Source organism: Phoca vitulina, unplaced genomic scaffold, assembly GCF_004348235.1.
Source record: "Phoca vitulina isolate PV1807 unplaced genomic scaffold, GSC_HSeal_1.0 scaffold24, whole genome shotgun sequence".
In the NCBI taxonomy this organism is placed as follows: domain Eukaryota; kingdom Metazoa; phylum Chordata; class Mammalia; order Carnivora; family Phocidae; genus Phoca; species Phoca vitulina.
The window spans coordinates 7336995-7362017 of record NW_022589727.1 but is presented as its reverse complement, the minus strand read 5'-3'; the positions used below and the strand labels follow the sequence as shown (position 1 = coordinate 7362017).

At 42.2% G+C, this 25023-nt stretch overlaps 1 protein-coding gene across 7 annotated transcripts in view; it reads left to right on the top strand.

The window, feature by feature from the left end:
* The window catches only part of FHOD3 (formin homology 2 domain containing 3), a 456179-nt gene that overhangs the window by 249719 nt on the left and 181437 nt on the right, over positions 1–25023 (top strand). For all 7 annotated transcript variants that reach the window (XM_032421241.1, XM_032421245.1, XM_032421239.1 and 4 more), the window contains one exon: positions 17468–17562. In XM_032421241.1, the coding sequence (XP_032277132.1) occupies positions 17468–17562 (95 nt within the window). The remainder of the gene's footprint in view (positions 1–17467; positions 17563–25023) is intronic.

Genomic DNA, 25023 nt, shown 5'->3' with positions numbered 1-25023 from the left:
CTGTGTTGCCTCACACTCAGGTCACGTTCATATTAAGCATGACCTTAGGGTCTGGCCCTTAGGTCACACAGTCAGGTGAGTTACCCCTTTGGGCAGCAGGAACATTCTGGGGAATCATTCCTTCATCGGGATGACAAACAAAAACCTCTGTACACCAAAGAGATTGTAAACCAGGTAAATACATCCCACCAAACCCCCACTTCACCTCCCTTACCTGGATTCCCCAAATGCCCATGATCATCCTTCTACCTGCCATTCGAGAAAGGATGATGGAGGGAACCAGCGTGGAAGGCAACCACGGTCTTGAGCGATTGCTGTTAAAGTACCTTCCTCTTAAAAATTATGTGAAAATACAGGACTCTGAGAATGCATTGCTAGGGCCCCTCAAAGTCTGGGAAGGGGTCTGCAGGAGTGAGGGGCTCTGGAACATAAGCTTTATAGCATAAGTTATATTAACCCTGCAAGGGGATGTATGCTCAAACCTAACCTTACCTTTGTGGAATGGAAGTATGTATCCACTGATGAAGTTCTAGCAAGAGGCATTCTATTCAAAGGCCTATTCCTTCTAGGGCCCATGAAATATTGCAGAAAACTTTTTTTAACTGCTTATTAGTTTAGTTTGTGGGAAGTAAACTCGGTGTGTCCTTTCAATATGTCCTTGGGCAACCAGAGTAAGTGTGCTTCACCTTGGCTAGATGAATTAGCCTAAAAAGGAGGGGGGGTACACATTGCTGAAATTCTTCATTGACCTAGAAACCCTACCTGCTGTTCCTGTTAGTCATCGTGTCTTTCAGGTTGGGCTTTGCATCTAACTGGCTGGGGCCCGTTCTCCTGGAAGCTGACCCTGAAGCCAGAGCCGGCCCCAGGAGATAATGGCAGGGCCCTCGCAGGAGTGTGGAATGATGTCGGTGCCCCAGGTCCACTGGTGGAAATTGTGACAGCAGGCTGTGTCCTTTTGGATTATCCTACTTCACCTGGTAAAGCATCACCAGGAGTTACTTGAGCTTGCAAGAGACCTGTGTGTCTTGCCCTCTGTCACTTGATTCCCAATGCAACCCTGTATGAAACATCATCATCTCTTTTTTTTCAGAGGAGGGATTTGAAGCAACACAGGTCAAATCATTTGCCTGAAGTTGCTAGTTTGGTAAGAGGCAGGGCCACGTGGCCTGACACCCAGGTTCCTTGGCTTCAAAGCCCATGCTTGCGGCCACTTCTCTTCTGCTTTTCTTCCAGGATACTGTTGGGCCAGGCATCCATTCACCTCCACTCCTCACGGCCATGGGGCTCTGTCTGTTCCAGTGAGGAGGGTCCTGCCCAAATGGGCCTAGCAGAGTGCCTGGCACTTCATACTTGCTCACCATTGCTTGGTGAATGAATGCGCACGTCAGTCGTAGGGAAAGCTGAGAGAGTTGGGGCCACATGGAGAGGAAGCCCCTCACAGAGAGTTGGAAAGACCAGGGGGAGGTTTGCAGCAAAGCCGTACCCTGGTCTTCAGCAGAAACTTGTCAAAACTTTCCTTTCTTTCCCTTTTCTTTCTTTTTTTTCTTTTTTGTGAAGAGCAGCTGGTTTTTATTTTTGGTTTAAGGAAAAATCTTTAATTATAGGATACAAAGCAGTGTTTATCAACCCTTTCTTCATTTTCCTGCCCCCTAGGGACATTTTTTTCTTTTTTTTTTCTTTTTTTTTTTTTTTAAATGTTTTATTTATTTATTCATGAGAGTCAGAGAGAGAGAGAGAGAGGCAGAGGCAGAGGGAGAAGCAGGCTCCCCGCCTAGCAGGGAGCCCGATGCGGGACTCAATCCCAGGACCCTGGGATCATGACCCGAGCCGAAGGCAGACGCTTAACCATCTGAGCCACCCAGGCGCCCCGGGACATTTTTTTCTTAATCACCCCGTCTCTTCCCTCCCCCCACAGCCCTGCCCCGGCCTTGAAATGTTAATGCTGCAGACATACTGTGTATCTCTTACACACTGTGTCCCTGGAGAAGACCGTAAACCATCCTAATATTTACAGTATTTTTGCAACCGAGAACTGTTTTTTTTTTTTTGGTTCTTGCCCTTGTTTGAGAATGAATGGCCTAAAGTCTTTGTTTAGCTTCACTAGCTGATGACATATGAAATGCTCATAGATTTATAGGAATGAAAATAAAGTACTCATCACTGACAGCCCGTAATGACTGTTAGCATGGCAAAACAATCCAGTTCTAATGACCATGTGATTACATTTGCCAGGGAAGAGCTATTAATTAAATGGGAGTCTAATGCAGTGGCTAAGGAGACAGGATGGGTGGTAGTGGTGTCCGTGGATGCACAGCCTTGTAGCAGTCCGTCAGCTCTGCAAGGGCTGATCTAGTCGTGCGCGTATTTGCACCCAGGGACGGACTTCCGGACCTGGTAGTGCACGTGCCACCTGACTCCTAAGACATCTTAATTGCTTTTAGGATTTTCTGCTGTGGGTGTGAGGCCATTGGTTTTTATTGTTTTTTAAAAATATATCTCATGTAACATATATGATAGGTAAATAACATAACATATATATAACAAAATTTGCCATTTTAACCACTTTTAATTGTACAATTCAGTGGCATTGATTCTCTTCACAACATTGTACTGCCATCACCCCTATTTCCACAACTTTTTCATCACCCCAAACAGACACACTGTATCCGCCGAGCCATACCTTCTCATTTTCCCCTTCCTCAACCCCTTTTTTGTCTCTCTGAATTTGCCTTTTCTAGATATTTCATGTAAGATGTTTTTTCAAGGTTCATCCGTGTTGTATGTAGCATGCATCTGATAGGATTTTTTAAATGTATCCAAACCTATTTCAGCTTTATGGCATATAGATAATGGAGTGGACATGTACAATCAAAAGACGGATTTGATTATTATTTATTTTTCTCTTTAAAGGAGGTTTCATTACCTCTCTTGCTCTTCCTTCTTTGAACACCAATTTAGAGGCAACAGGTGTAAGTATGAATGAGCCACCTGAGGAAGGTTTCCAGTTCTTTGGCTATTTTGCCTATTTTGGTTTTATTTTAGGTCCTAAAATACATGTAAAATATCATAAAAATACATTTGGCACGCTTGTAATACTAATAATAAACTTAAGTTTAAGTCATATGCAGGTAACTCCTACACTGGACCCGCGTTTTTAGAACATCCTTGAAAATCCCATTGTGGGGGTCTGTAATAAAGTCCTCTGAGAAGAAACTAAGGGCTTGTCTTATTTAAAAACATTATTTACTGCATTACATGATGTTATGATTTTAAAATAATGTTTAAAAACTGAAATTTTGAAACTGTCCTTCAAACAAGATGAGGCCGGGACACCATTTCCCGCAATTTAGAGTTTTGGGAGAGAAGTAGGCTGGGCTGGTAGAAACCGGTGTCACCTGCCTTGTCCCTATCCACTCTACCCCATTGGAAAGCATGGAAAATGGTTGTTGGACATGGGAATTTGGTTTTTCCTGTGTTTGCCTTTGAGTTTGGTTTTGGTTAAAAACAAGTACTGAGAGTGAGTGAGCTGGGAGAGAGCCTAACCAAAGCACGTCTCTTAGGTCATGGTTAGTTTAGTATCCACCAGGGGTTCACATCCCTGGCTGCTCAGGAGAAATACCTGCGGAACTTTGACAACCTTGGATGCCAGATCCACACCCAGGACTGGGTGCTGGAGGTGGGGCTCTAGGGGTGGGGAGCAGTGGTTTAAGGCTTCCCAGGCAATGAGTTTCCCCTGCAGCCCTGCCTGAGAGCCCTGAGGGAGGGTCAGTGCCTGGGATACTGGCAGCCGATGTAATTACAGGGCACAGGTTCTTTATAGATGCTGCAGAGGCAACACCCTGAGGAGGGCCAGCACCTTGCAGGGGGCCAGCGGCAAGTCCCCTCTAGATGCAGATTCGATAGTAGTTGGTAGAATTTTAGTAAGTTTGGAAGTTTTAGTAAGTCAGAGCTTTTTTGTAGGAAGTTAAAATTCTAAAGATGTTGAAATTCTAAATAGGAGTGCAGAATTAGTATACTGGAATATACTTTGCTTTAATGCTCAGAAATATATTTCTGAGTTTTCTGGAGTCACATCTTGGTCGCCTGGGTCTGCAGGCCATTAGAAGTGCTCCCCCTGGTGCCAGACACTTCATATTACAGCCCCACAAAGGGCTTTGGAGTAATGTTATGAAAAGGGAGAATTTTGGAGCTGGGGGGCTTAGGAGGTCTTCAGGTTAAACCCTTCTGTCTCCCAGATGACAAAGCTGAAGTTCAGAGATGTAGTTCAACAACAGCATTGGCAAGGACTGCTGGACCATCGGCCATGTGCTGAGCTAATGCAGAACCTCATCTCATCTTTACAACTGGGGATCCAGGTGGGACTTATCTTCCATTTTACAAAGGTGTAAACTGAGGCTCAGGCTGGGTTACTTGCACTTGTTTAGAACTGGGAATTGGTGGAGGCAACATGGAAAACAGCTTCTCCCTGGGTCCCAGTTTGACGAATTTTCCTTGATGCTACGCTGTCCTGAAAGCAGAAATCGGGAAGCATCGATACACATTTTCTCTTCTCATGCCCTGGAAGCTCTGTTTTCCTGCAGTGAAGTGTGCCCCAGCCTTTAAGGTACAAGTCTGTTGCCGTCTTCTGTGAAGCCTTCTCTAATTAGGCTCATACCAACCCCACCCTTCTTTAAATTGGGGTGTTTATGAGCTCCATCCCACTTCATCCCACCCCGCTTGGGTCTTAGTGCTCTCTCCAAGCCCCAAGCCTCTGGCCTCTGTCATCCCAGGGTAGAGGTAAGCCACTCAGAGGGTGGTGACCCTTGTGTTTTGCTGCCTGCATGTCCCCTCCCTAGGTCAGGGGGAGGAGCTGCTTCTCCGGAGGCCCTCTCAAGCAAGCCCTTGTCACGGACCCATGGTGCTACCCCGGGTCCCTGTAGGGAAGTGCAGCGTGTAGATGGAGGACAGGAGATGAGCAGGAGGGGCGGGTCACTGCTGGGCCTGTGGAGTCTCTGATTTAGTTCATCTCTGGCTCCAAGATGCCTTGGGAAGGGTATGCACGTCTGCTCTGAGGTCACTGGCTATAAGTTCTGGAAGATTATCATAGAGCGCATCATTAGAGTGACTCCTCTTTTCATAGAGAAGTGAGGGGGTCTGCCAAAACTTTTTAGAAGCTCAAAAGCTGCTAATGTATTAAGCCTATCTTTATTCTTTTGGTTTCTTCTTATCTAAAAAAAATGGGGGACTGTGGGATGGCAGAGACTGAGAGGCCAGGAGCCTAGGTCTACTGAGGCCAGAGCAGCCCTGGCAGTAACGAGGCTGGTTCTGTACGGATGGCTTGTGAAGGCCTTTTAAACTTTGAGCGTGAGAAACTGGGGTTTGAACTTTGCTGCTGGTTGGAAGATGAAGGAATAGGCCAGCAACAAATTGGTCCCGTGTGACTAGTATTGGACGCGGACGGGGCTTGGCTGAATAATGACCTGGTGGGAAGGTCTATCAGAAAGAACCATGCCAATGATCCTGTTCTAGGGAACCTGGGTGGAAGGCCCTCCTCCCTTCTCTGGGTCTTACTGGTGAAGCTTGCAAGTGTTAAGCAAGGCTCTTAGGCCTGATTTATTTTAAAACTTATCTTGGGCACCTTTTGGGCCTTCAGGGGTGAAGGGAGGTTAGTCATTTTTCTAAGAGTGCTTCGGAAAATTTGCATTGCAGATCCTGCTAGATGTCAGCTGGGGACTCAAAACTTTGACACCTTGTTGGAGCTCTTTGTGTTGATTACATTCTTGTCTCCAGTTTAGAATTGGCAGCTTATTTTCCTTAATTTTCATGCGGTAATCAGTGTTGAAAGAGTATTGCTTTGACAGTTGCCCTTGGGGGAAAACTGGGCCCAGGCTTGTTATTGAGGGCAGACAAGCATAATAATAACTCAGACTCCAAGGTCTCCACTTAGCTCCAAGAATGTCACCATTATCAACCTCTTTTCCCTATTTCCTGTGGACTTTGGTGAATAATGGAAATTGGGGATTGGCAAATCCATTCCAGAATTAAGAAGAGTAAGTTTTAATGGCCTGATTCAAAGAAGTTGAAATCTGGTGTTTGAGATGAATTAGCCCTTCCCCGAAGATAAGGTTTTAGTGGTAGCAGTGGTCTTCCCCTCTCTGGAGAGAACTTTGATTTAAGCAGTCTCACTGCAGAGTGTCGAAGCCTCCACTGGGTTCTGGTTGAAGAAAGCCGGGTCAATCTGGGTCTTACGTCTACTTACAGGAGGGGCTGATGGGACGTGGCCACGCGGCCACCTCCATCTTCACCCCCCCAGTGAGCCAGTTACAGGTCACCCTCCCCCACCTGCAGAAAAGAACTTCGTGACCAGTAATAGCTGTTAGGAGCAGACAGTTGCCCTTGTGGTGAGGCAGGTTTTCTTTAATTTTTCATAGAGCGTATTTTTCTCTACTTTGGGTTAAGTAAATAGCGATGTGCAGTCACATTTTCAAATGGTAAAATATCTTAGCAAATGGCTGTAGCACAGGCTTTCCTTCCTCCTGCTTTTGTGAAGAAAAACCAAGAATGGATAAGTGCAATACATAAGTCTGGAGATGTAACGGACAAGCCTGACCCTCCTTACCGCTGTGTTAAATTCCTGAAACAGACAGAGAGTAGGTTTCGGGTGCTCTGAGCACACACAAATGTTAACCGTGTGAGGAGACGTGTTAATTAGCTTGACTGGAGTCGTCATTTCACTGCGTGTATATCTACCAAATCATCATGTTGTACACCTTAAATACACCCATTTTTTTTAATTCAAAAATTTTAAAAAGCTCAGAGAAAGAGAACGATAAACTACACAGTATACAATGTAAACAATTAATTTGGGTAAAATGTATACAAGTAAAGAAGGGTTCCTTGTGCTATTCCTGTAACTTTTTTATAATTTTGGAATTATACAAAATGAAAAGTTACCCAAACGTGCAAAACAAAACAAAACAAAAAAACAACAACAAAAAAAACCCAGTAGGAAGGTGATGTAGAAAGGTAAATTGAAATACTCTGACTTCAGTGGGAGGAATCTTTTGTTTTCATGATGGAACTATAGGGTCAACTACGTAAGTGGATACTTAGTTTACAAACCAAGCCTTATCTAGTACATAAATGGGCTCTTTTGGAGTAAATCGTGTGATATAGCCATAGTTATAACAGCACTTTAAACAACAACAACCACCTTGCTTTTAAAATACGTAGGCCTAAATTGTATGAACTCCCCTAAGAAGGTAATGTAGCTCCTGAATCTCTGTGTCTGTTTCCAGAACACGTGTGACCTATAATGTCCCTGTAATACTGAATAAGAGGAAAGAATGGGTAAAGGGTTTGTTAAAAGACTACATGGGGCAGCAATGTTTGAGCAATTTGTTTAAAACGTCTGAGTGATGGGCGCCTGGGTGGCTCAGTTGGTTAAGCGACTGCCTTCAGCTCAGGTCATGATCCTGGAGTCCCTGGATCGAGTCCCACATCGGGCTCCCTGCTCGGCGGGGAGTCTGCTTTGCCCTCTGACCCTCCCCCCTCTCATGTGCTCTCTCCCTCTCATTCTCTCTCTCTCAAATAAATAAATAAAATCTTTAAAAAAAAAACAAAAAAACGTCAGAGTGATTCTGCCAGGAAGGAATTACCTTCCAGCTTCTTGCATGGCATTTTTGGCATCTTTGGCCAAAGGAAAGGACATGAACAGGCAGGCAAATACCCAATTTGGAATTGTTTTCTTGTATGTCTCTGGGGTGTAAGAAATTCTTTTTTTTTGGAAAAACTACATCTAGCTCCAGTCTGTGGAATGAATGTATATTTTATATATTTTCTTAGGTGCGAGGCGTAGGTAACGAATTCAGGGTTGCTAGGCTTAGTGTAGAAGCCCTTAGATGGTGGCAGAAGGTTCAGAGGCACAGGAGCCCAGGTGGTCTGGGCCAGAAGGCAGGCAGGTTGGCTGGGGAGGTGAGGGGCCCAGGCCTCATCTTGAGGTAGGAGAAGCCAGAAGGTTTTCCAGCTTCAGCTGACATGTTTGACGCTTTGGAAAATTGGGTGGTAACAACACCTACCTTGGATTAGCTAAAGAGTGGGAGTCAAGGTAGGGACACCAGCTGGGATCAGCAGTTGCTGTAATTCGAGAAAGACAACGAAAGCAGGACCTGAGGCAGTGATGGAAGACAAGATGAATTTGCAGCCTGTTTCAGAAGACAAATTGAGGGAATTAGGTGACTCATTGGATGGAGGTGGAAGATAAGGGAAGGAGTCTAGAGGAGTAGATTCTAAACTTTTGTGGCTGGACACCTACAGGAAAGAAAATTCCTATTATAGTAGAATAAAAATAGTCCTTATTTGAATAAATGAAATGCACTCTATTTTCTATTCTGTTTCCCGAAAAAAAATATATTGCTGGTCCAGATTCACTAGGTTGATTTCATAACTCCCTAGGGGGTGTTTGAAGATGCAGGTTTGCACCTGAGCTCCAGGATCTAGCCTGGGTGACCGGGTGCTGTGTGCAGTAGGCAGGGTGGGGTAGGGGATCCAGTGTTAAGGTGGGGGAAGCAGTCAAAATCTAGCAAAGCACCTGGGAATTATCTGTTGACCATGTTAGGATTCCTTTCACGAGCTACTTGGAGTAAAAGACCCCTAGCTTTTAAAAAAGGAAGGAAAATAAAAGAGGAAGGAAGGAAAGTTAAAATGAGGGAGGAGGGAAGAAGGAGAAAGGATGGAGAGAGAAAGGATTGAAAACCATGGGGTTAGACCTCAGAGGCCAAGCTCTGGTGGACACGTCTCCCCCCACACACCTCATAGGACACACTCTCTCCAGGCCACCTTCTGTGTCGCTGCTGCAGTTCTCACTCTAAAAGCAGAGGAGGGAGAAGATGCGGTTCTGGGTGAGATGGAATGAGCACACGCAACCCCGTCTCTCTCATTAAATGCAAGCGTAAACCTGGGGCAAACACATAGGGCAAGTACTCAAGGACTCTGAAGAGTAAATGGCAGGTGGAGGGAAGAAGTTTAGATTTTGAAATAGAATTGAACTGATGGTACTTTTAACATTTTTCTTGTATTCTCTGGTCTGGACTCTGATCAGCCTGAAACCCAGAAGTGGGCATTCATGTGGACAGAGAGCATTCCAGAAGAAGCCTTCTGCTTTTGGCTTGAGTAGGAGGAGAAAGGACTCCAAACACTCAGAGTACAAAAGTTGCCCATGTTTCTAATTCCTTTCTGTGTTACGTTGCACCCCAGCCCCTAGGTAATGCCAGGGTGAGAACAGCCAGGGCAGTGTGCGAACAGCAGGGGCCTGCAACACCCGAAACTTGGAGGGAGGCATAACCTTTTTCTCTGATAGAACTGTGGTCACAGGAGGGTTCAGGTAAACACCTGTTGTTTTTTACCCTTGGTTCTCCCACAGCTTGGCTCCAGATGAGGACGTAGTCACAGAAAATAAGAGGCGTAATAGGGGGTATATGATGGCCCAGTGTTCTGGCTGAAGGATTAGGATGGGGAGTCCCGGGGAACCTAAAAGTATCAGGGAGATAATGAAGGAGAGGCTCAGGAAAGTTACCTGGAGACTTTTTCTTAGGAAGCCCTGGGTTCTCCCAGACTGTACATGCATGAATCTGACCCTGCACGGCATACTGGAGAATCTGAGAATGAAACAACAAGGTAGGTCATGTCCAAGTCTCAAACTGGATGGGACACATGCAGGATTGATCCAAAAAGCACAGTAAGAACTTTGAAAATGGAACTGGCTTTAGAACCAGAGCCCATGACAGGCAGGTCAGAACTTGTGGCTTGAGTTGAACCAGGCTAATTGCCTGCTTAGACAAAAATGTCAACATTTTCTGGAATATTTAAACAAAACCCAGAGTCTTAAAATTTTCAAAGTGTCCAGGAAATAGGCCAGAATTACTTGGCATACAGTAAACTAAGAAAATCTCAACTTGCATGGGAACAGATAAATCAACAGACCCCAGTGCCAAGGCAACATAGATATTAGATTTTTCAAATACTTTAAAGCAGCCATTCTAAAAATGCATGAGGAAGAAAGGTGACACTTAGATAGAAAGTCTAAGCAAAGAAAGATACAGAAGATCTAAAGAAGAACCAGATTGAAAATATAGGAATGAAAAATACAATAACCAAAATAAAAAGCTCACTAGATGGACTCAATAAATGATTAGAAATGATAAACCTGACTTTAGATGCACCATTAATTAAACATGACTGGCTTAATCATGGCAGTTAAAAGGCAGAGATAATCAAAATGAAAACACAGGACCCAGCTAAATGCTGAAATCCACTTTAGTTATAACGCTATAGGTAGTTTTAGAGCAATGGGATACAGAAATAAATACCATGCAAACGTTAATCAAAAGAAGGCCATGTTAACATCAGAGAAAGTAGACTTTGAAGAAGAATTAAAAAAACGGAAGGGACAAAGAAGGACATTGTAATGATGAAAGGGTCAGTTCACCCAGAAATGAAAAATGTGTAGAGCTTCAAAATACATAAAGCAGAAACTTAAATAAGAAATGAAAAATGGTCAGTTACAGTTGGAGACTTTAATATTCCTCTCTTTGGTAATCCATAGAACTGGTAGACTGAAAACTAGCAAAGCTATGGAGGAACTAAACAGCCCCCCCACCCCCACCCCAGCCAACCAGCTCTAACTGAGAATCTTAGCGTACTCCAACCAACTATAACAGAGTACACATGCTCTTCTAGTGTGCAAAACATTTACCAAGATGAACTGCATCCCAGGTCATAAGGCAGACTATAGCAAATTTAAAAGAAAGCCATATGATAGGTTTTCTGATCGTAATGGAATTAAACTAAAATTACAAAGATAACAAGAATATTTCCATATGCTTAGTAATTAAACAGCGTACTTCTAAATAATCCCTGTGTCGAAGAGAACTTCTCAATGGAAATTAGAAAGTATTTTGAACAAATTGGAAATAAAAATATCAGAAATTGTGAGATGCAGTTGAAGTAATGCATGGAGGGAAATTTTTAGCATTGCATGCTTATATTAGGGAAAAAAAATAAAAACATTCACCTTAAAAAACCAGAATAAAAAAAAAAAAAGAAAAACCAGAGCAAGTAGAAGGAAAGAAATAATAGAGTAGAAATTAATGAAATTGAAAACAGAAAATAAGAAATCAGTGAAACAAAAAGATAAATTTTTTTAAAAGAAAAATGACCAGCAATAATGATGGGGAAAAAAAAGTCACTATTTGCCAACATCTGGAATGAAGAGAGGGTATCATGACAGATCCCACAGACATTAAATGAGTAATAGAATACTATAAACTATTCTAAGCACATAAAATTGATAACTTAGATGAAATGGACCAATTCCTTAAAAATCACACACTGCCAAAGCTCCCACAAGGTGAAATGGATAACCTGATAAGCCCTGTTTTAACTATTATTAACAGTGTCTACTAAAGAAATTTAATTTGCAGTTACCAATGTTCTTAAAAAGGAATCTCCAGACCCAAATAGTTTCCAGGTGTGTCTAAACATTTAAAGACAAAATAAAACCAATTTTATATGATCTCTTCCAGCAAATAGAAGTGCAGGGAATGCTTCCCAAAATGCTTCATTTTATAAGGCCAGAATTACCATGATATGAGATTCAAAGGATACTACAGCCAATACCTCTCATGAACCAAGAAGCAAAAATCCTCAGCAAATATCAGTAAATGCAGCAATATATAACAAGAATAATGCACCATGGCCAAGAGGGAATGCAAGGCTGGTTCAAATATTTGAAGTTCACTCTGTGTAACCCACCACATTCACAGCATGAAGAAAAACCACATGATCATATTAGATGAAATAGAAAAAGCATTCGACAAAATTCAGCATCCACTTAATAAAAAACTTTAGCAAACCAGAAATTGGGGGAAACTTCTTCACCTTGATAAAGGGCAATGTAAAAAAAAACCTACAGCTAATATAATTGTGAAAGACTAAATGCCTTCCCCCAATTATTGAGAAGAAGCAAGGGTGTCCACTTTTACCACTTCTGTTGAACTTTGTACCGAAAATCTTAACCATTGCAGTCAGGCAAAGTGGGCAAAGGGGAGGATATAGTTTGGGAAAGAAAAAATGAAATTGTTCTTGGTCACAGACAGCATGACTGTCTAAGGAGAAAGTCTCAAAAATCTACAAAAACAAAACCTAAAAATTCCTAGAATTAATACATTTAACAAAGTTACAGAATACAAGGTCAACACACAAAAATCAATTTTATTTCTATATGCTAGTAATAAGCAGTTGGGAATGGAGAAGTTTCCAAAATAGAATTTCTCGTAGCTCCAAAAAATGTGAAAAGCTTAAAATTTAGCAAAAAGTCACATACAGAATCTGTAAACTACAAAGCACTGATCAAAACAATCAGATGATTTAAATTAATAGACATGATAGCTCATGAATTAGAAGAGTCAGCGTAGCCAAGATGTCAGTTCTTAAAGTTTACCTAGAGACTTCATGTATTTCTCATAGTGCTTTCAGAAAGATTTTTTGTAGATTTAGGCAAGCTGTTTCTAAAATTTATATGAAAAGGCCAAAGGACAGGAACAGCCCAAACAATTTTGAAAAAGAGTGAAATTGTAGGAATCATATTACCTGATTATAAGACTTACTCTAAAGCTATGGTAATCAAGATAGTGTGTTATTGGCAAAGGGATAGACGGACGAATGGAACAGAGTCCAGAAATAGACCCACACAAACAGAGACAGTTGATTTTTTTTTTTTTTTTGCCAGTTTGCAAAAGCAATGAAATAAAACAGAATAGTCTTTTCAAAAGGTGTTAGATCAAATGGACATCTGTATGGGGAAAAAAAATCTCCTTCTAAACTTAACAATTTACACAAAGATTATCCTCAAATGGATCATATATTTAAAGAAATAAAACTACAAAATGTTTAGAGAAAAATACAGGAGAACATTTTTATGACTTGGCCTGAGGCAGAGGGTCTACTCCCCTACTTGGTGTCTTTGAGATTCTTTCATGGTGTGCTTCTGTTCAGTAGATAAGGGATTGACTTCAGTGAGGTAGTTGAAATGACTAACATTTTTGAGCACTTACTCTGAGTCAGGCATTGTTCTAACTCAATCCCTACAACACCCCTGTGAAATGGATACTGCAATATTACTATCTCACTTTTCGGATGAGGAAACCGAAGCACAGATATTCATTAAGTATGCTTAGAGCAAAGTCCACCCATGGCAGAAGGACAGATGCTCTGGGCAGTCTGTTTTCAGACCTGGGCTATTACCCACCACTGTGTTCCGACAGTCTCCTCTTTCTCATCCTTTTGAAATGCAGATCACTGCTTTTCATGGCTCCTATGACCCAGGCCCTCTCCTTTTTCTTTCTGTGTTTTATTCACCGGCCCACATTAGGTTGGTGGGTTTCAGAGATTGAATCAACCTGATATTAACCCACTTAAATCTATTTAGCGCCCTCTTGTGTCTGCAGTGGATTTGACAGGAAGCCGTGCTTTCGCGTAGGGGCTAGGGGACAAAAGATCTAGTGGGAAAATTTTGATCAAAATATGACAAATCAGTGTGATCAGAATCTTGAATTCCATTAGACATGAACTTTCTGGTGAGTTACCTCCAGTGTGATTTGTTAATAAGAATAGAATCTTGGAGGGAAGCTGGTCACAGAAAACTTACAGAAATTCCAGTTGGCTTTAAATCTCAGTTGGCAGCCTTTTGTAGAAGGTCCTTGGCCTTTTGGGCTTCTTTTAGCACTGAGGCCAGGCCCTGGGCAGTTAGGGTAAAGACCTCCATTCCCAGCTGTTCAGCCTTAAGGGCAGGGTCCTCTCAAAGGATGCATCTCCCCAAAGGCAGAAGAGTAGATGGCTTCCCCCATGCCTTTAGGCTAATTTAGAGGCAGGTGTTAAAATCTGCCTCTGGATTTGCTTCTTCAACAGTGGAACTAGAATGGGAAAAGGACAGAGGTGCACACTTCTCTTCCCTGGAGAATTGCCAGTTTGTTTTGAGTGGGAGAGGAGGAAAAAAGGGGTGACAGGGGAAAAATGGGGTAGAATGTACTGAATTCTCAGAGCTATTCCTGAAGTGGGGGCTGTAGCTTCCCAAGGGAGGGAGGAGCACGTTGAGAGGGATGAGCTAGGAAAAAAATTCTGTAAACCAAGAAGAACACCTGACACTTTATATTATACAGTCTTATTTTGTTCCTTTTGTATATTTATTTACTTTTTTATTGTAGACATAATTGATGCCCATAATGGAAAAACAAAAACATATCCAAAGAATAGGTACCCAGCCATAAGCTTACTATTTCATGTGTTTTCCTTCCCTTCGATGCATGAAGACTTGAGTGTTTTATTGCATAATGTCATGTTTATAATTTTCTACTTTTTAATTATCAGGAACACTTTTTAAAAATTTTTTATTGTTATGTTAATCACCATACATTACATCATTAGTTCTTGATGTAGTGTTACATGATTCATTGTTTGTGCATAACACCCAGTGCTCCATGCAGAACGTGCCCTCCCTAATACCCATCACCAGGCTAACCCATCCTCCCACCCTCCTCCCCTCTAGAATCCTCAGTTTGTTTTTCAGAGTCCATCATCTCTCATGGTTCATCTCCCCCTCCGATCTCCCCCCCCTTCATTCTTCCCCTCCTGCTATCTTCTTCTTCTTTTTTTTTCTTCTTAACATATATTGCATTATTTGTTTCAGAGGTACAGATCTGAGATTCAACAGTCTTGCACAATTCACAGCACTCACCATAGCACATACCCTCCCTAATGTCTATCACTCAGCTACCCCATCCCCCCCACCCCACCCCCCCCCCCAGCAACCCTCAGTTTGTTTCCTGAGATTAAGAATTCCTCATATCAGTGAGGTCATATGATACATGTCTTTCTCTGATTGACTTATTTTGCTCAGCATAACACCCTCCAGTTCCATCCACATCGTTGCAAATGGCAAGATCTCATTCCTTTTGATGGCTGCATAATATTCCATTGTGTGTGCACACACCACATCTTCTTTATCCATTCATCTGTCGATGGACATCTTGGCTCTTTCCACAGTTTGGCTATGGGTTAGGACATAACATATGTAGTCATTTACCAAAGCTGAGTTCTAGAACTATGATAGGTATTTAAGTCCCTAGTTAATTTTAATATTACAGGTGACACTTCAGTGACTCTCTTTGCTGCCGCTTCATTTTTTTCCCCTGAGGGTTATTTCCTTAGGACAGATTCCTGAAATTGCCACAACAGGGAAGAGCTTAGGGAGGACTTTCAGGCTCCCAGTACTAACATAAAGGAGCCTGCCCACCCTGCACCTGGCTGCAGGTGGGCTCCCCCCTTGGTATCGATGGGGTTTTTAGAGTACATTCCTGTACTCTTCAGAGCCTTGTTTTTGGGTTTTTGTTTGTTTGTTTGTTTGTTTTTTCTCTCAAGTGGGGGTAACAATACCCACTGCAGAGGGCTATTGTATTAATAATGCATATAAAATGCCCCCTCAGAGCGTGGCACACAGTGGGCATTAAATGGAAACAATTTAAAACAGTTACAGCACTAAGTAGCCTTGTTACAAGATTTGTATCCATTTGCCTTGCCACCCGTAATGCAATGCGTGAAGTTACTTGTTTAACTCTCTAGCATTTGATACTTAATTATTTTTTTAAAAATATTTTTGCTGATTTAACTGAAAATGCTACCTCATTGTTTTAATTTTTTTTATTATAGTGATGATTGACAAATTTGTGTTATTGTAAACTAGCTCGTCATCTCTTATGAAATGCTTTTGACCTTTTCTCTTGGCATTTAGTATTTTCTTATCAATTTATGAATTACTTATACAATAAATTATCTAAACCTTTATCATATTTGCTGTCATGTCCATTTAGCTATTGTATCTTTACATTAAACTTGGCTTTCTTTATATGTTCCACCTTTCTTATGAAGATGAGAAAGTGGTTGTAATTGTGATCTCTTCATAGTAAATTCTGTAGATGAATTTTTAATCAGGTCTCTATTCCTTGCAAATGATGACAGTATTATGTATTCATTTCCAACCATCCTACATTTCATTAATTTTCATGTCTTTTAAATTTGCCTGAAATTCTATAACAGGGCTAAATAATTATGGGGATTGGTGGGCGTCATCTTTTAGTTTTCCTGATTTTAATAGGAGTATCTCCAGTGTTTCACCATTAAATAGAATATGAATCTGTTATTTTCAAAAATACAGTGTTTTTTGTGTCAAGAAAATACTCAATTTTTTAAAATTTTGAGTTTTTGCATACTTAAGAGCATCATTTTTCTCAATGATTCTGTGGTTTTGTTTGATCTTTTGTTGGCTAGGATAATAAGTATTTTTTAACATCACATATATTTCTATGCATGCAGTTAGTGTCTACTCACTATTTTGTGCTTTACTATTTTCATTCAGCACCATTTTCCGATGACCTATATATAAACGTGTGTGTGTGTGTAAGAAACAAAAGAATGGAAGAAGATAGATCCATATATTAAGAATGATTATCCTTAAATTATGGGATTATGAGTTAGTTTCACTCTTCTGTATTTTCCAATTTTCTGCAATGAGATGTCCTACTGTGACCAGGAAAAAAAGTGTTGCCTAAAAATGTCAATCCTGTGCCAATTAATTATGGGTGAAAGAAGATTTGGGAGGTCACGCATGATTTAAGGAAACTTATTCAGCATATGTAACTTCTGTTTGTTCATTATCTAGAATCCAAATGGCTTTTTTGTATTAAGGGAACTGAAAAATTGGAATTAATAATCTTTTTTAAAAAGGTAGTAAAATGACCTGTATTTTCTTTCTGGTGAATAAAGATAATATGTAGTGACTGTCTTTTCCTTAACTAGGAATTTGGGACTTGGTGTCTGACAAATGCTTTTTTTTCATGCTTTCTGACATTTTTTTTAAATCTGAAAAGTCTTTTAAAGGAATTGCAAATAATAAAACATATATTTATCTCTTATCTAAAGGATTAAAATTGTATGAGCTCAGGATGGTCCCATAGCATCTGAGACCTGCCAGGTTGCTTTTTAAAAACTTGATTTTTCCTCTTGGCCCCAGTGGGAGGCCCCAACCCAGACACCATCCGAGGGATATGGTTGCCCCGTCTGGGATTGCACACAGATATAGAAACATAAAAACATGCATTTATACATCAAGACACACAGAAGCAACAATCACTAGATTTGGTACCTTAATTGCATCTTCCAGACACCAGGAATAGCCCTTGCTTCCTCTGCTATGGTCAACGCTTTCTCTCTGAGATGAGATTCAGCTAATTTCAGAGCTCAGGAAATCTCTTCAGGTTTGGTTCGTGACACACTGTGTACTTAAAGTATGAAAATCTCAACCAACATTATGATCACTGAAGATTACATGTACGTATAAAACCATAATGTCTCCTCCTTTTTCTCTTCTCTTCTGTAGCTTTGGGCCAGATTATGTTGTATGTGGATGGGATGAATGGAGTAATAAACCACAATGAAACCATTCAGTGGCTATACACGCTCATTGGGTCAAAGGTAAGAGAAGGTTATAGTTGAATGTTTTATTCAGTTTGCATGTCATACACCTTTCTTTTGATTCTCCTCTCTGAGATGGTTTTGCAGAAAGAAATTCTGTTGAGCTTGGTTCCAAGCCCTGTAACAGTACAAGCGAGGACTACTATTTTATAGATATAAAAATACACTCAAATTGCAAAAAGCTTTTGAATTTTTAACGCATTTTATGTTTTCTTCTTTTAAGCTTTAATCAGATGCTTTCAGCACCTCTGGTTTTTAGTGCTTAATTAAAAGATTGTACCATACATACAGTATCGATCTTAGCTGCTCTGTTTCATCTTCATGTATGTTCAGTTACTTAAGGACATACTTTTGTGTTGTACATATGTCTATGCTTATTCCTATATGTAGTTAAAGGAATGTGAGACCACCTTTCAACTCTGCCATCAGTTAGAAAAGTAACTAACATTGAGTAAAGATTGACCAGGCACCAGGGACCATAGTAGGTGCTTTACAAGCATTATCTCCTTTAATCCACAGAAGACCGTGATAAGATAAATAATGTTACCCCATCTCATAGTTGAGAAAGTAGTGCTTCGTTAGGAGAACACTCTCATTTCCCCCGCGGATCTTGGCACGTGGTGATTTTATCCAAGCATGACGTGGCGTGAGACCCCCGCCTTCTGGAAACGCTCCACTAAGGAAACAGACCTCCCCGTCACTTGAGGTGTACCGGAAGCTGGGCAAGGCTCTGGTGTGTTCCTCCCTGGGTCCTCACATGGGAGACCCATTTGGAGGGGGGCGGATTGAGGAGGAGTGAGGAGGGGTCCTGTCTTGAGCAGGTGCAAATGAACCCAGGCTGGAGTGTGGTCAGATTTGGGGTGAGGGTGGGTGGGGCATCGTGGAGGAGATCTAAGTGACTGTCGTGGGCAACAGGGTCAGGCGGAGCGGCGTCTAGAGGGCCTGGATGAGCGACTTGAACCTGGCTTACACAGGTCACAGAATCAACATAACATTCTGGGGGTCCCTGGAGAGCATGTGGTCAGCCCAAACTGTTCCCCATCCCCGTACTTGCCCCCACACCCACTTTGGAAAGCCTATCAAGGCTGGTGTGCGCTAGCCTCTAGCTCAACCTCTCCCGTTACCTGCTTCCCGAAGACTCTGCTATACCTCAGGAATGAGTGCTCAGCCCTGATTTGACTTTGGAGAACAGATCCCGTTTGGGGTTTATGGTCCTCACAGACTTCCAGAGTCTTGGTGATGGCGCCCTTGTGTCGTGGGAGGGGACTTTTCTCTGTGACTGGCGCTGATATTCAGGACTCCTTGGGTCCCAGATCCGTGGTTGACCCTTACATCTCCCTCTCAGTTTTCCTTTTCCTCATATTACTGATGATAGATTCCCCCCACCCCAATTCATAATAGAAATAGCCATGGTTTCTCCCAGAAGACTGACAATCTTTTCTTCTCTCTCTCTCTTTTTTGTGTTTGGCTTTGTTTTCTATGGAAAATGGAAATGACTGTTTACAAACTGCTGTGGGTGACCTTAGATGCTGAATGTAATGCTGGCTTTGCCAGGTTGATTTAGCCAGGCTGAGGGAAGATTTATATCTCCTATCCTGTTTCAGTGTTTTCTGTTCTTTCCTCATGCTGGGAGCCTTCCCCAACCTTCACGTTCATTTGGAAGCTGCTCCCTTCCCAAGGCTCTCTGGATGGTCTCGAGGACCCCACAGTCTAGGGAGATGGAAGGAGATTCTGCAGTAGAGATGGACTTCTGGCAAATGTTGTAGATGAATAAAGAAATCTTTGGGGGCACCTGGGTGGCTCAGTTGGTTAAGTGTCTGACTCTTGATTTCGGCTCGGGTCATGATCTTGTGGTTGTGAGATCGAGGCCCGCGTTGGGCTCTGTGATGGGCATGGAGCCTGCCTAAGATTCTCTCTCCCATTCCTGCTGCCCCTCCCCTCTCCCCACCTCAGAAAAAAAATCTTTGTAGCTTTATTACAGCTGTGATGAAACACTAATAGCCAGCACTATTTCTAAAAGGAAGTAAAATCTAACATACTTACAGTAGGAAACACGACAGTCTTTTAGCTCATCAGCAGGAAGGGCATAGAGTGCAGGCAAAATCTAGGTGGTGGGACTGAAGGAAGGGAAGGAGGATACAGACGGAAAGGCACAAAGAAGGAGGGGGAGATGGAGAAAAGTGAGAGGAGAGACCCCAGGGGAGGAAAAGAAAGAGAAAAAGGAAACAGACCAAACAGAGATCATTTCTCTGCTCAGTACATGGGAGAGGGCTCAGAGTCTAATATGTTTCAACACCATCCTGCCAATGTTTCTTGGGATTCATTCTTTTAAGGAAAGCAATGGAAAGGGCACCTTCTGGGGCGCCTGGGTGGCTCAGGCAGTTAAGTGTCTGCCTTAGGCTCAGGTCATGATCCCAGGGTCCTGGCATCGAGCCCCACATCAGGCTCTCTGTTCAGTGGAGAGCCTGCTTCTCCCTCTCCCTCTGCCTGCTGCTCTGCCCGCTTGTGCTCTCTCTCTCTCAAATAAATAATAAAATAAAATCTTTAAAAAGGAACCTCCTTATTGCATTTCTAAATGACATGGAGAAATCATAAAATTAAAAGTTTTCAAGAATGAGTGTGTAGGAATTCTGTCTCCCCAGCCTCCTTTCCCTGTCCAGCACACAAATATTTGTGACCTTGGGCATCTCTCCCTGGGGCCTCTGTCTAGGGTGGAGTGATCTCTTCCTTCCCAGCTGTGGATTCAGTGCTGTTTTTTTCTCCATCTTTCATTTCCCAAAGGAGGGTCCATAATAGTCTCCAGCTTCTGTGCTCGATCCTGAGCCGGTCACTATGAGGGCGAGAAAATAGAGCCATCGGTCAGCCTGAGCCTCGAAGCTTACAGTGTTGTGAGAGGGGACTGTGGGTGACACCTGCCGCCCATGTCCACTTACTGTGCTGTCAGGTAAAGGTCTCGCTCTGTTCTCCATGGTGTGCTTGGTTCTGGGCTAGTGGCCATAAGTCAACAGTGGCAGCACCCCCCAAACTGTTGTTTGGTGTAGTTCTCATGAGATCTCCTCTTATTTGCAAAACCAGTAACGGTGGCCCCTGACATCCCTCCCGCCCCCAGGGCCGTGCCAGGTTGGTGAGGATCTGCAGAAAGCATGGCTGCACTGACCTGAAACCCATAGGTCTTTTCTTTTCTTTTCTTTTCTTTTTTTTTTTTAAGATTTTATTTATCTATTTGACAGAGAGAGACACAGCGAGAGAGGGAACACAAGCAGGGGGAGTGGGAGAGGGAGAAGCAGGCTTCCTGCCGAGCAGGGAGCCTGATGCGGGGCTCGATCCCAGGACTCTGGGATCATGAGCTGAGCCGAAGGCAGATGCTTAAAGACTGAGCCACCCAGGTGCCCCTGAAACCCATAGGTCTTAAGAAGGAAGCCCCGGTCCCCTCCTTACACATAGGTTTTCCCCATTCACATTAAGAAATCAGGAAAGCCAGAGGTCCTAGGGATTTCTTTTGACTAAGAGTCCGATTTCTCAGAACCTAGAAGATTTACCTTAAAATCCTGTTCTTTCTGCCTTAAACAGGCACAGAGTTGATACATGAAATCTTGGGTTAGAGAAAGCTTGTCATTCTGTTTTCATAATTTTTCATTTTCCTTCCATGAAAGGCAACAAGATGTGATTTTGCAGCCTGCCAGAGGGTCATTATGCAATGCATATTTGCAGATATTTGAGACTCCTAGCCAGAGGAGAAAATGATGCATTTGCAGCCAAATAATCACTTTTTAAAAGAAAGAAAAAAAAGTGTTTCATTTTATTTACAAAAGCCCATCTTTAAACTCCCCAGTCAGAGGTAAGAAGCAGATGCTCATCCCATGACTTCTCACACAGCATGGATTTTTTGCTCTTCATACATCTGGAAGTCTAATTAATTGGGGTGAAATGATTCGGCTTGTGCAGCCTGGCCTTTCATCACTCTAACACACGAAGTCTGTCTCTCTATGGATCCCCTTCTGGTCCATCGGGGAGGCCCCAGGGCCCCCACCTCCTGTGGGTTCTCCAGGGATGCCTCCGGATGCAGTCACGGAATCTACACTCTCTGGATGGCTGTCCACCTTGGCTCACCCTGCTGTCTCCATTTTTCCATCAGCCCCATGGAATGTAATTTTTCTCAGCTGTGCCCCAGGGTGCTGATCACAGATCTCTAGGCTTCTTCCTTGCTGGGTGGGGACAGGCATGCTTGCACACTATTGAAACTGTGAGGTGGTGATACCTAGGCACAAGTTGCTGTGGAAACAGAATCATGGAAACATGGGGATATTTTGAGGAAAAGCCTCCTAGGTTTGGGGTTCTGAATACGGATACATAAAAGCGGGAATCAAAGATAGGGTCACAGTTTTGAGTCAGGGCAGCCAGGAATCCGGTATGGCCTCTGGCAGGAATGAAGAAGTAGGATATTGGGATTCATTGGCAGGAGAACTTCGGCACCTTGGTTTTGAGGTGAAGGTCGTGTCCACAAGGAGGGCTAAGCCAGGGCCTCCATGTTCTCAGTTGCTCCAGGAAGAGGAGAGGAGATTCAGGGAGCTCTTTGGTCTTGGGTCATTGGCATGTCACTGCTGTGTGACCCATACAGATGCCCCACGTGGGAGTGAGAGCTGAGGCTCTTTTTGAGTCACAGAATATAAAACAGAACCCTGGCCTTGAAGAGATGGCAAAGTCTTGTTAAAGATGTTCCTTATATTCACCAGCCACCTTCCTGATCTTTCTAGAGGCAGAGGGAGCACCATTGCTGGACCCTGGAATCGGTGGGAAGCCTGCCTTCCTGGGACCTGCGTCCACCTCTCTGATATTAAGCAAATACTATGCACTGCTTGCTGTTTGGAGCAACACACCCTCACTTCCCCCCGGAAGCTCTTTGAGTATTTAAAGGCCATCAAACATATCATCCTGTCCAAGCTAAACTTGATGGCTTCCACAGAAAGTCCCTGGCGACATCACTTGCAGTTCCTCAGCATCCTGCAGACAGCGTCCTCCTTCCACAAATCCCACTTTGGATTCATTAGGCTTTGCAGCAGTTGCCCTGGGAGCTGGCGCACATCAGACTGATAATGTACGAAACCTCCCAGGGGTTGGGTTGGTTGGTTTGTTACACGGCCATTTTGCTAGTTTCTTTTTTTTTTTTTTTTAAAGATTTTATTTATTTATCTGAGAGAGAGAATGGGAGACAGAGAGCATGAGAGGGGAAGGGTCAGAGGGAGAAGCAGACCCCCTGCTGAGCAGGGAGCCCGATGTGGGACTCGATCCCGGGACTCCAGAATCATGACCTGAGCCGAAGGCAGTCGCTTAACCAACTGAGCCACCCAGGCGCCCCCATTTTGCTAGTTTCTTCTACTCTGTATCTCCGTGATTGATTTACACCTAAATGCAGGGCTTTGCATTTGTTCCCACTGGTATCAGGTCAGAGTTCTGGCCTCAAGATTAGTTTGCATTTTGCTTTGGCCATTCATCACATTACTTGTTAATTCTAGTTTTATTTAATATAAATTTAATAAGCAGAGCTTCTTTGTCATTAACCAAAATGTCGATATAGGCAAGGAATGCTTAAGCCGATGAATGAAGCTTGCAGGTTGACACTCATCAGTCATTTTAAGGCCGTTTTGGTGCAGTTAGTGGGAAGGCACCCACCTCTGGTCATATTCTAGCCTCATTTCTTCATTGAGTTCTAAGGCCAAAGTCAAGGTGTGCTGCATCTGCTGTTAAGTGCGGAGCTCTGAGACCAAATACACTTGTGTGATCCTTTGGGTAGATTATTTTTTCATCTATAGAATGGGGATAATAATCTATAAAATGGGAATGAAAGTAATAGTGGAGAATATGTAAAACACTGATTATCGTAGCTGCACATAGTGCCCAGTGTTGTGAGCTAACCTCACTTTTCCCAAAACTTCTACCAACTTCCTGTTTAAAAAAGGGAGGTATGCTCAGCTTGCCAAAACCTGCTCACCTGGAAACTGCTGGTCCCAGGTGTTTCCTTCTCTTTTCTAAGTGCTTATAAGACATTCATCCAAAAGCCTTTGGAGCATATTGCCAGGGATCAATAGAGGGTTTAATAAAGTGTGGGATATCAATTTTCCATTTCATCGGTAATCCTTTCTCTCAAAATGGGGACATTAACTTTGCATTGTTTGAGGTGCCTGTGTTGTAAAAATCTCAGAACGACAAATATTATGCTCACTTATTCTTATTAGTATCATGAGGGATCATATTAATTAACATGTTCAAATGTAGAAACTGAAATAGAGTTGCCATGTTGAGAAGACATTATCTGAATTCCTGTTCTCACTCTAGGGGAACATCCTATGTACCATTGTTTGAGGTACATAATTTTCCAAGGTTTTTAATGTCTGCGTCTTTGGATCCTCACTTGAGGAAATGGTGATTGTGTGCCTTCATTAGAATCCTTTTACCTTCAGTAGGATGCTTGTTAAGATGTTCTTGCATCTAACTTCTGTCCAGGAAGGGAAAGTTTTAGGCTTTAAAATGTTGCATAAAGATATGTTTTGCATGGTTAAAACTGATTCACTCTCTTTTCCTCTGTTGCATTTTGGGCAATTTCTGTTGACTTATCAAGTTACCTGATTCTTTGCCCAGCTATTCGAGTCTTCCTGATGAACTTGTGAAATACATTCTTCATCTCTTTTACAATGCTTTTTATTTCTAACATTTCCATCTGACCCTTTCTAGTTTCCCTCCCCTGAAATTTCTCATCTGTTCATGCACATTGTCCACCTTTTCCACCAGAGTTAACATACTGAACATTGTGAATTAGAGAATTGCAACATTGAGTTAAATCTGGTTCTGTTGATTGCTTAGTTTCTTGATAACAGGGTTGGGGACTTGGGGTTTTTAAAACTTTCACTGATTTTTTTTATGATCAAAAGAGTGATATTCTCTTTGCATAAAACTTTAGAAATACAAAAAAAGTCAAAATCACCTGAAATACTTCTATATAGATTTAAACATTAACATTGTACATTTTCCTCTCATCTTTGGAATCTTTCTTACATAGTTAACTCTATATTACAAGCATTTTCCTGTGTTATTACAGTAAAACATATTAAAACCTATGTAATAGTCATAGAAATGGACTGTAATTCATTTGACTTTTCTCATATTAATAGAATTGTTTCGATTTAAAGAGCTTTGTTACTAACTTCATGAAAACATAGTGAATGACGTGGTGTTTGAATATTTTTCCATATTTTCAGTGTTTCATTTTTAAGATTTAAAAAATTATGCAAGTTTTAATGGCATGTTCAAGTAATATTTGTGTTAAAGGGATGGTGGGTACAAAGGGTTATCACTGTCTTGATGGTTACTTGGCTACATACAGCCAGAAAACGAATTCTCACCTGTGTGATTGCTTGGACACCCCATATGAGGATAATCTCAGTGGAAGAAAAAGAAAAAAAAAAA